The following is a 12,651-nucleotide window of genomic DNA, read 5'->3' on the forward strand; positions in this document are numbered from 1 at the left end:
GAGAAACAAAGGCAGAATGTCAATAAGTGCCTAAAACGTAGAAAATTTGCTCAAGCTGCTTTCACAACAGTCTGGAAAACACAGATTGCTCCAGAAGGACACTGTTCCTTTAAATTACTTACTCATCCCACCCAGATCTTGCACCCTGGCCAAATGCCTGACCACTCTTGCTTTAACTTAGTCTAATAAACATGAATAAAAGATTGCAAAAGATCCAAAGCAAAGACAATTTTTATTTCACACAGGGCAGAGCAATATCAAATGGTCAGCTCCTTCCCCAACAATGGTCCTTGCTGTTGGCATTTCCTTAACCTGTCTTTAATTCCTGTCTGACAGACTTTATAAGGTAAGACATCACTGCTTTGTTTTAATCACTTGGAATCGGATAGGACCGTTGAGGAAGTGTGGAAGACTAAATGGTTTACATACTTACTATGTGAAGAAAGCTGATCAAAATGTTTAATCCTCTGCTATTACTTTAAATTAATTAGAAAACTATGAGTAATTGTTAAAATGTAGAAATTTAAAATTTATTTTTAAGTTATTTTAAAATTTATTTTGAACTTACAGTCTATGGCATAGCATTATAGTGATGTTTCTATCTTTGGGGGCATCTTTTTCTTAATTCAGTACAAGTTTTTATAATTCAGTATTAATTGCAGGATACTTTAAAACTTGGCTAGTTTGGCAATTTGAATAAAGTATTTATTCACCATTTTTATCTTCAGATAGAAAAAATGAGAAGCACACACTATGACTAAAATTGGTAAACTGGTGATAATTTTATTTATGAGAACGAGAACTCATAAAATACAAAGTCTCTTGGAGTTATCGATCCTGATATTGGCCCAAAATAAAATTTAAGCCAAAAAAAGGGCAAAAATATGACATTTTGTTAAAGATTATAATTGTTTCTGGATTTATAAAATTTAACCAATAATAAACATAGAGATTTATATTTCTTTCATTTAACTAATGGAATTTTCCCCCTGAAACCTATTTTACTTATAGGTGACATCCAAATGAGAGAAAGGTGGGAATTATTAAAACGGAGGCAAAATAAAACATGGCAAAAGTGATTAGAAATGGCTGGGCTCTTAAGATGCCAAACTAATAAAGAAGAGATTTCAGGAAGGCAGTAAAACTAAAAAACTAGAGAAAGAAAAGTAGAAAGGTGTAAGGTTGTCCTCTGACTAATATCAGAAAACAGAAAGGAGTACCAAACTGGTTGGGACAGCTGGATAAAACATGTCAGAGCAAATAGTAAAAAATTTAAGACAGGGTGAGTAATGCCAATGAATAAGTTATGGTGGTGAACATTGTACATACAGAGGTTCAGGTAGGGATTCATGATTATATGCTAATAAAACTGTATGAGCAGGTGCTTAGTTTTGGAGGAAGATAAGTCTTTATTTAAAGCAGTATTTCCAAAGACCAAATGAGGCCTACAAATGAGAAGAAAGTAGTTTTCTTCTCATGATCCTAGTTATCACTGTCTTTAGATTTCTGAAGAGTCATCTTGATCAGGTAACTTGTAAAATCTCTCTTGTTCTCAATAAAATAAAATTCTCAGAGTCTTATTTACAGAACTTCTAAGAAGTTCCTTATTGTATAGGTTCAACAAAAGAGAAAAGACATGTAATACCAGGGACATGGTATTATTTCTTTCCTCTTCTCTGAAAATGCAATAGCAGCTATGTTTTGCTACATAGCCTTATCTTTACACTAATCTTCAGAATTAAACTTGAACATCCTTTTGTATTCATGTCACTAGTTAGCAAGGGGATTACATCCAGAGGAACCTGGATGTCCTCTGTGCAGTCCATTTCCTTAGCACAACTCTTGTCCTTCCTTCCTTCCTCCCTTCCTTCCTTCCTTTCAACGCTTAGCTGTCTTCACATCTTAGCATACCTGATCTGAAGAGCAGTTGACATTTGGTCAATTGCACTTGGTGCAGAGATGCTTGGCCACTCTGATACAAAGTCAGCTTAATAGATTTCCTGCTAGATGATGTTATTTGAGGAGCAGACTATGGCATAGAGCCATCCATTGGTTCATCCCTAACCCAACAGCTTTACTTCTCTTTGGGGTTTCTCCATCTGGCATGTATGAAAGAAGTCAGTCACCCATCCCATTCTTCACTTTTTTTGCTTATATTTCCATCTTCTACTCACAGCCTGGAAAAATCATGCTCATGATTTCCCAGTTCCCATTCCCTGAAGGCAAGGTGCCAAAGAAGGAAAATGTGATTCCTTTTCCAGAACTTCTGAATTTAATATATTTTAAGCATGCAAGCATTTCCCAACCATGCAGAACACTGGCTCAAAATAAGCTTTCTTCTTCCCATTCTCTGGTATGCTTAGATAGCCACATCTGAGTCTTTTCTTACCAGAGAAAGGTGGGAAATTAAAAGTTATTTGTTGTATAGCTGGGCATATTGAGTAATAAAGACAGCTGAAGATTTTAATACAGGATTAGATTTTTCATTGTTAATCTACCCAGAAAAATAGTTTCACAGAGCTGTTCAGAAGGGGTGCTTCCTGATTTCAAGTCCTATTTCTGTCCATTAGTTTTTTTCCAGCTAACACTAGAAGAACAGTGTTGCTTGCAAATCTGTGATTTTTGCTCTCAGGTTCTTTTGATTCATTGCATATGCAGCTGTGGTCTAGCTTGGAACTCTGGTGGAGATACAGTTTCCAAAATAGGAGTAGAAAAGTGAAATGAGGTTCTTTGGAAACAGAAGGGCAACTTAAGTTTTGATTTGACCTCTGAACTCACTGAAGTTATACCTGTAAATAGTAAGACTGAAATGGTGGTGGTTCTCTACAACCCTGTAAAAATATTGGGATCGTCATGAGTTAGTTATAATGAAAATGAATGAAACAATCATTTAATAATTAGAATTCACCCTGAAGAATGTGGAAATGTCAAAGCAGACCTTGTGATTGAACCATAATCACAATATAGAATGGGACTGAAATGTTTTAAATGGCTCTCCCAACTCCGTGCTTCCCATAAGAAAATTGGAAATTCAGACTACTTAGATGTAATTCTTTGATTTATTGAAACATTCACTAATAAATGTTTGGTTATAGTGCCATGACTTATTTGGGTTAGAAACTTTTAAGATTTCAATGTGGATATTTATCTATAAAATAAATGAAAACTCTTCTCCAGTCACATGCCAGTTTTGAATTCTGCTGGCTTAAAATTAAAAATAGCAAACATTATATTTTATTAAAGTACTTATAACTGATTTTTCTATTAAAGGTGCTCCGGGCAGATGATTTTTCACCATCTACCATAATGTGGAACAGATATTTTATCTTTCATCTGCTGCTTTTGCCGGCTTTTATGAGTCAAACAATATATGGACAAAGAAAGAAAGGATCAAAGCCCAATTTACTTGCAAGGAAAAATGATCTCCAGGGTAAAAAAAAAAATGTTTTGCTTTTGTTTTAATGATTAGTTTTAGCCTGTTAAAACACTAGTAATACGAGCTTTTCCAAATAAGCTTTTGATGTAAATAGCAAATCACATGTATATATGTGACATTCTACTTTAATATGATTATATAATTATAATACTATACTTTAGATACTTATAGAGCACACTTATAAAAACATCAGTTTTTAGAGCATGTGTACATTTATTTCATTTAAGCTTCACAGTAACCTTATAAAATAGGCATGACAGAGTGCCACTTTCATATTATAGATAAAGAAATTGAGACCCAGAGAGGTTGGGAGCACATTCAATGCCACAGGCAATTAACCAGTAAAATATAGACCTAAGATTCAATCTTAAGTTCTCTGCTTTTACGTTTCTTTCTCCCTTACTGTTTCTACAAGGTGATGTGTATAGTTATTTTCTCCCTTAATTTCACAAAGTTAAAAAGAACACAAAACACCAAAACAAGATGGGGCCTCACCAATAAGCCACAAACCTGAGAAATAGGTAGAGTACTATTTACTTTTAGACAACCTTGCCCAATATTTGTTTAATTTTAAACCTATGATGTACTCTTTTCCTCCCATGCTAAGTAGGTTTTACTTTGGGAAGATGCTCAGAATATATGGTATTTTTGTTTATTATTGCTTTTGATTTGCATGATTTTACAAGGGGAAGAGAATTTACAGACTTTGAAAGAGATTTAGTTCTTTCCCCCTTCACTCCTAGCTACAAGATGCCTCTCTTTTTCACTTCCCTCTCCTCTCAAAAACAAATAGTACACAGCAAGTCATCTCAGGGCTTTTCTTATGCAAAATTGTTTCACCACGTAGTAGAGACAAGTATTTTGCCTAACCAATTTGTTCTATTTCAGACTCCACTTGCTTCATAGATATTGTCTTCATCGTGGACAGCTCTGAAAGTTCTAAAATTATTCTCTTTGATAAGCAGAAAGATTTTGTGGAAAGCTTGAGTGACAAGGTTTTCCAATTGACCCCAGTTCGCTCCTTGAAATATGACATCAAACTGGCAGCCCTTCAGTTTAGCAGCTCTGTCCAAATCGATCCATCTTTTTCTTCTTGGAAGGATCTACAGACTTTTAAACAGAGGGTCAAGGCTATGAATTTCATTGGGCAAGGTACTTTCTCCTATTATGCCATCTCCAATGCCACAAGGCTACTTAAGAGAGAAGGGCGTAAAGATGGTGTGAAAGTGGCTTTGCTGATGACTGATGGCATTGACCATCCAAAGAATCCAGACGTTCAAAGTATTTCTGAAGATGCAAGAACTGCAGGAATATTATTTATTACCATTGGACTTTCTACTGTAGTCAATGAAGCCAAACTTCATTTGATATCTGGGGATTCATCCAGTGAACCCATTCCACTGTTGAGTGATCCAGCCCTTGTAGATAAGATTCGGGATCGCCTGGTAGGTATCTAATGGGTTGTTTTTATACGTATATTTGTCATTATAATATTGATATCTTGGTTACAAATTTTGTAAGGATAGACACTGGGTCCAAAAGATGAAAGAGAAAAAAATCTACCTTGGAAATAGAAAGAAGCTTTCCGAACGAAGTCTATTCACTTCCTTGATAGTTTACACTTGATAAAAAATTGGGGAAATACCAGGTTCACAATCTGGAATTGCATTCCAAACTTTATTGCTGTCAATGCTAAAGGTTTGGGAAGCATTAATTTCCAATAATATACCTCAGACTCCTGTTTATACATCCTAGGATCATTGAACATTACTGACTTACATTTAATTTGTGGTTAACTTGTGGTGTGCTATATTTGTGCTAAGTTGGTCTTTTTCCATTCCCCATGTGCAGAAATATTTTTTGACTTTGTCTCACCTATTGCCATATCATGCTCAAGCAGAGTTCATAGACTTCAAATTTTTAAAAAAATTATCTCGTTTTTTTAGGCATTAACAAGGCCACCCAATGTAAAATAACCTATAACACGCGGTCACCGAACCGTTTCTCCCATCAGATCAATGAGCCCCACTTGATTGGTCCAATTAACTGTGTTAATGCTTTTCTTTATTGGTTGCTTAGCCGTGTGTGAGAGCCTTTCCTTGCTGCTTGGGAAAACACAAGGCAAAGCAATCAAAATGAAATCCTTCTTCACAATATTTCTCAAGGAGAAAACTCCTGGGAGAAAAGGTGGTTGATTTATTAAGTGTTAAAAAATTGATTTTCTTAAAAATATTGATTTTCTTTGGTTTCTCAAGAAGAGGGCAAGACAAATGTGTCCCTTCGGAACTGAACATTTCATATCGCTGTTTTCTCTATGCTGAAAAAAAAACCCTCACGCTCCATTTCAGAGATTGTTTTGCCCCTTTTGCCCTTTCCGCAATCCTTTTCCCTAACATTACTCTTATTTTAAAAAAATTTTTTTTCTCAATTGTTTTCAGCATGAGACGCTGAGTTTTTCTGATCTAAATAATAACCATGCCTTGAGTGCTTTCTGTATCAGGCATTGTTCTGAGCACTTTATATATTTTATCTTATTTAACGTTCACAACAACCTTGTGATGTAGATACTGCTATCACCATCAGTTTACAGTTGAAAATTCAAGGCCCGGCAGAGACCCCAGAGTCCTGCGTGCCTAACCCTGTAAAGTCACATGGAGAGGGGAAATGGTAGCTTGAGGCGAGTGCTCTCTCTGAGCATCTCTTCTGCATGGAAGGAAACCACGCAGGTGCCTGGCTAACTGCCTACTCCTGCCTGTGCCATAATTTGAGTCCTCACCACTGAACTGAAAACAGAAGGTTCCAGCATGTGTGGGACAGTACCCTGGGGGTGTGATAAGGAGTTGCCTGTTGCTGACTGTAGAAGATGCAGGACAGGAAGCACCCTTGTTTGGCCAGATGTGGAGGCTCAGGAAGTTCATTCTCTCTCTAGACACACCCTCACCCAGAGCTCCTGCCCAACTGAGAACAGAGGCGCTTGGCAGCACACTCCAAGCAAGACTGTTTGTTTGTTTCTGGGGAAACCAAAAACTGACCAAGCTCTTCCTCAGCATCCTGTGGTTTCAGCTTGTTTGTTCAGATGGAAGCTCTGTGAATAGCCACTTCTTAGAAGGACTTGCTGCTTTCCAAACACTTCCTGAATCCAAAGGGCTTATTAGGTTCTCCAAAGAAACATACACCAAGGCTTAATGTTTCAGGCTGCCACCATCTAGAAGGCAGAGCTTGACTTTTCATCAGACCATTGGAAAAATTCCTCATCTAATCTATGTCTATGACATCATAAGTCAAATTTTTTCACTTTTTATTTTGAAAGAATTATGTAGTTGACTTTAAAAAAATACGGTAATTAGGTATAATTCTAGTACAAAACTGCATCTACTGAAAGTACACGACCCCATGAGTTTTGATAGGTGTATTTGCCCACGAAACCGCCAACACTAGTAACATACAGAATGTCTCTACTACCCCCAAAAGTGTCCTCATGCCTCTTTGCAATACGTCCTCCCCTCACCCTTGAGCTTCCACTGATCTGACTCCTCACTCTCGTGTACACACTCTAGAATTTTACATAAATAATCTCATACAGTGTGGACCCTTTTCGTGTCAGGCTTCTTATTCCCAGAATAACGATTTTAAAATTCATCTGGGTTGTTGTTTTGTATCAGCACTTTATTCCCTTTGATTGCAGAGTAGACTTTAGTTGAATTTAGGGGCATGAGTGTCCACCATGACCAGGTCTTGCAGGAGCCAAGACAAATCAAGGAATCACTGCATGTTCCTTGGCACCTTTAGGAAGAAGTGCCAGGGAAGAACCCCGTGAAAACATTTCAGATCTGAATCACCCAAGAGAGACTGGATGATTCTTAATTGAAAAATATAACATTCTATTATTATTTACATAACGGTATTGAAACTTAAGGAACAAATTCAACCCAATCTCCTGCATCTATTACTTGGTCCTTTAGAAGAGAAAGAGAGAGTATGTGAAGATTTAAAAAAAAAAAAATTCTTTATCACCTTTGATGTTAAATATTCTAAAAAGCCTTTATGGGAATAAAGCCTGTGACAAATTGGTCTCTTTCTCTGAAAATTACTAAGAAAAACATCAGTTTAGTGTTTTCCTTTACATACCAAAAGGAATCAACTTGATAAATTCTACATCCGTTAGAATCCTATGCTTTATTAATTTATTAAGTATAATCCACTTCCCAGTTATTCAAGGCTTCCTCTGTTTAGGAACTCATTTCTGTTTCTTGTTTAAGACTTTTTTTTTTAATTAAAGTTTATTGGGGTTACTATGGTTAGTAAAGTTACATAGGTTTCAGGTGTACGATTCTGTAAACATCATCCATATATCACTACCCAGATTTTATAATGGCTATTTTGCTACTATACTAAGCTGCGAATATTTTTTTTTGTCATAGAGTTTGTAATCCTTGCCTAGAAAGTTCTTTATTCTCGTTCCGTTTTCTGTCATGTTATAACTTTGGTATCTTCTTCACATTTCCTCTGTCCGCTCCTCATAGCATTGACTTAATCTTAGTCATTCACAAAATTAGCAATTCCATGCTAGCCTTCTCCTTTCCCATATATGCCATCATAAAACTCTGGCTCCATTAATAAAATGCACTTTCTTTCACTCTAGTGAAGGCCTTTCTCTATTTATCCTTTTCATTTAAAACACATTATCCACCTAGACCTTCACTGAACACGTCCTTCCCTCTGGCTTCAACCATGTTCTCCCAGTTCTTCTCCACACAGCTTGCCTCTCAGCCTAAGCAAAAGCTCTCTCTACTTCCGAAGGCCTCCAGCTCTGTCCACCCAGGCCTTTCCATCCACTCTTTGAAAATGTCCCTCCTCACTGTTTCCTTTGTCTCATTGCCCACACAAGTCTTTATGCCTTTTTTCCTCATAAACTTTGACATATAGAACAGCATTCCATCAGTGAGTTGGTCCTTTGCATTCATTCCTCTCTTCAAAATTATCCAGAAAACCCACCTATTCCAAGAAATGATCTTGTTGTGCCCCCCCTCCCAATCTAGGATCTCCTTCCCACGCTGCTTACTGTGAGCTGTCTGTTTTCTGTCACTGGGGCTTATAGACTATAAGAGCCCTTAGGGATGAAGCTTTGTTCATTGTTTAAAACAGTCTTATCTATTGTGCAGTTTGGGGTCCGCTTTTATTTCCATGGAAATATAAATTCCAACAAACACAAAATCAAATTAGCTCCAAAAATAATTAGTTAGTTGTGTTGTTACAGTTTTAATCCTCGTGGCACATATTTTAAAGAAGTAATATGGCAAAGCAGAAATTGAATTTTCAAAAAGTGAAAAAAGTGTAAAATTACATCAGGCACAGTAGCAGCTGAATTCATGAGTTTAAAATTGATAAGGATATTATGTATTATAAAAAAGATTATAAAGTGACAAAACTTTGAATTTTTCTTTATTTCAGTAGTTGTTCTCAAATATTACAATTTGACTTGCATTATTAGTCATGTTATTGTCTCTCTTGCACTCCTTTCAAATTCCTTTTCCTTCTCTCCTTCCCAGAAGAAACCAAGTTTCTGACATGTATTTTAAATATTTTTATAATTCGGATCACGTTGCTTTTTTACTCAATGTTTTTGGAAAATTTTCTACGTTGAAATACGCATATCCAATGTACTCACTTTAGCTGCTAAATAGTATTTCCATTCCACTATTGATGGATATTGTAATTATTTCCAATTTTTTACTATTAAAAACAACAAATGCTGAAATGTGCAAGAATTTCTCTAGGGTGTGTCCGGAAGGGTTGCCAGGATAACAGGTAGAAACAAGAATGTATCCTGGGCAGCCTAAAGACAAAGCATGCACATCTTCAGCTTTCTAAGCACAGCCAAACGTTCTGGAGAAGGGTCGTGTCATTTTACACTGAGACTGTCAGTGTACGCATATCTGAGTTCCTATTTCTCCACTTGACCTAATTCTTAAAGAAACAAGTATCTCACCTTCTTTCAGCCTGGATTTACACTGGCTAGTAATTAAAAACCATCGGGGTGGGAAGGGGTGGAGGAAGAGGGAAAGAGGACCACAGGTGAAACCCTGAATTTTGTAGAAAGGGTCTGTGAACAGAGTTTTACAGCTCCCAAGACTCTGTGATCAAACTTTCTCATTTTATATACGTGGAGAATGACCTGGAAGGATTATATGACTTGCCCAAGGCAACACGAGTAATTAATAGTGGAAACAGAATGAAAACCCTTGATGACAATTCCCAGCCTCATTTTCCCGCCCATTAAATTGAGCCACTTAAAACATTTTGCTGTACCTTCCCTCTATATTGTTAGCTTGTATGGGTGTAAAAATAAAGTAAAAAACAAAACTAAAAGAATGCAGAATCCTCCACAAAGGTACAACTCTGACTTTAACTTCTTCATTACATCCTTCATTTTTAATATCTTGCGACAAATATTCTAGTGCTTTTTACGTCAGTTTCCCATTTTATTCTGTGTAAGTTACCCCTTCAGATTCAGTCATAGGTGTTCCGTTGACACATAATGTCTACCCGAAGAAAGCAATAATTCTATCTGTAAACATAGGTATTTCCCCCCCCCACTGTTTGACTTTAGACAGGGGCTTCAGTGCACTTATCAAATAATACCCACTGAACTGCAGCGGGGTAGCGAGGCCTAAATATTGGACAAAAACCAGATCGTGGATTTCTCTAAAATTAGGAATTTAAAGTAGTTTTGACAAATATTCTTGCTAATTCAGTTCTGCGTGGATAAGTATGAAGTAGCACTGAACTTGGTCAGGCAGCTCAGCCCAAGTGTGTGACGTTGGACAAGTCACAGCTCTTTGGACCTAAGTTTCCTGAGTACAAAATATCGACCTGATTGGCTTCTAAGGCTCATTACCATTGATAAAGTTACGACCACAAAATTAATGTTTTAATGCCCCCCCCAAGATACATATATGTATAAAGATGGAAAAATAAAAGATGAGAAAATACACAATTATATATTCTGCCTAAGTCTTTGCAAGTAAAAGTAAGAAATTTCTCGTTATGACTGATTTAAGCTTATAGCCAAATTATGCAGATTATAGAGCTGATAAAAGAAATAAAATATAAGCATAGGATGCAATAGGATAAAGTTTCTCGACAACAGAATAATTTTAATGTTAGTGTCCTTCGTGTCTCCTATTGTTATGTGGCTCAGAGTATGCTTTGGCTGGTTGGCTTTATTGCTTTCACAAGGTTAAAAAGGCTGACTTGCTATTCTTCTTGGAAACTGCATATCCCATAGGGAATAATTAAGATTAATAAGAAGTTGGAAGCAGAACCATGAATTCAGTTAATGTTTCATTCTTTTTTTCCTCCTAGGATATCTTATTTGAAAAAAAGGTAAGTACCACATGCCTTGATTACTATGAATTACTCTAAAAGCTTGCATTATCAAATCAGCATTAGAAGATAAGGTGTGACTAAATAAAAAGGCTTAGCTATTTTTCAAAAGATCCGCTTTATTTCTAGGCAGCCATCTGATTTCTTCTTTTAGGCCACCATATCCACTGCAGGTTGGAAAAATTAGAAAAATGTCATGTGATTTTAGACACTGATTTTAGAAATTATTAATAACCAAATGGCATAGTTTTTGCTTGCTTTGATGTGACTTCCTTTATTCTAAGGATGTGTCTGACACCAGCTACTGGTGGTAGGCGGGCGTGGGGTGGGGGTCCTCCACTTTGGGACATGTGCCTGGTGTTGGCCAGTTAGGCAGCGTCACCGTTAAAAGGCAGAATTCAGAGTCTCTCCCTGCTGCCGATTGACTTTAAGCTCAGTCTTTCCGATGGTTGGTGGAAAGCGGACCAAGTGGCCAAGGAGCTGGCCAACGGGATTGGATAGCACAATAGATGACCACCAGCTTACTGAGGATTCCTATACTGAATATGTATTTCTTAGCACAAGGAGTTTGGAACATCTGAACTTAGTTGGATAAACTGCTTATTTAATATCAGAAAATTTACAAGTATTATAGCATTATATAAAATAATAGAAGCCAACTGAAACTTGTACAGCACAACATTTCATTGACTTATACAAGGTCAGATACACTATTATTTTATGTGCCATTAAAGCAGGAAAAATCTCTGCCGATTAAACTATGATGCTGTGCCTTCTTATCAATTACAAATTTTCATTTTATACTTACGTAAAGAGCCATTTTAGATTTATTTAGAAATAGAATTTTAGATCCTGTATCGCTTTTGGGCATACATATAAGAGAAAATATAAGCAAACTGAATTGGTTATTTCTCAAACTTCTTCACATTCAGAGTCTAAATCTTCTGAAGCACTTTTTGTCTCAGTTCTTGATGTACTTGTTTTTCCATAAAATACTGGCCTCTGTGCCATCAACAGTATTGGTGATACAGCATTTCTTAAGAGTGCTCCAGGAGTGTCTCTGGGGATTTCTTCCATTTCATTCTGCAAATTTTAAAGTGCATGTGCAGAACATAGCAGCTTCACCCTGATTGGGCTCACTCCAATGTCAGAGGTGTTAAAATAAGGAAAAATGTGTGTGTTAGAATGGATGAAATACGTTACAAGTCAAATGTTTTCCTTTGCTGAGAAAAGGAAAGTTTGATATCTGTGTATTATTGAGCTTTGATATATTGTATAAAAGAGAAACAGCAGAAATTCTAAGAGTCCACTGAAAATGTTTATTTTCCCCTTAGAAACTAGATGATAGATATAGTCTGTTTTATTTAACCATGGCAACATTTAATAACACTTTACTAGCTGGCTCTTACTAGATCTGAGTTTTCCTAGAAGAATTTAGTAAGGAGAGCAAATCTCTATAAACTTGCAAGGTAAAATATCTTCAAGGAAATGTTCCATTCAGTACTGTACTGAAAAAGATTTGAAATGTTTTTCACTATGTGTTAAAGTTGTATTTCATTATTGATTCAGTGTGAACGCAAGATTTGTGAATGCGAGAAGGGGGATCCCGGCAATCCAGGGCTTCCTGTGAGTATATTTCTCTTCTGAACTTAGGGTCAAGTTCAGAAGTCCTAGCAATAATCATACTACTCACACTTGAAAACTGCAGGGCTATTTCGTGCTGTCAGAAAGCAGTTGTATGCCAATAGCCCCCAAAAGAAGGAAATGCTCTTTCTCTCTTTTATTCCTAAAGGGATACATTCTGTCTTTAGAAATAAGCCTGGGATTTT

General features: G+C 36.5%; 1 protein-coding gene across 1 annotated transcript in view; it reads left to right on the top strand.

The window, feature by feature from the left end:
- The first annotated feature begins 209 nt into the window (after nucleotides 1–209).
- COL28A1 (collagen type XXVIII alpha 1 chain) overlaps nucleotides 210–12,651 on the top strand; it is a 149,137-nt gene continuing 136,695 nt past the window's right edge. The window contains 5 exon segments of the mRNA XM_033088892.1: nucleotides 210–346; nucleotides 3,271–3,430; nucleotides 4,325–4,881; nucleotides 10,802–10,822; nucleotides 12,392–12,448. Coding sequence (XP_032944783.1) covers nucleotides 3,307–3,430; nucleotides 4,325–4,881; nucleotides 10,802–10,822; nucleotides 12,392–12,448 — 759 coding nt within the window. The 5' untranslated portion in view covers nucleotides 210–346; nucleotides 3,271–3,306.

The sequence above is a fragment of the Rhinolophus ferrumequinum genome, chromosome 20 (genome assembly GCF_004115265.2).
Source record: "Rhinolophus ferrumequinum isolate MPI-CBG mRhiFer1 chromosome 20, mRhiFer1_v1.p, whole genome shotgun sequence".
Taxonomy (NCBI): domain Eukaryota; kingdom Metazoa; phylum Chordata; class Mammalia; order Chiroptera; family Rhinolophidae; genus Rhinolophus; species Rhinolophus ferrumequinum.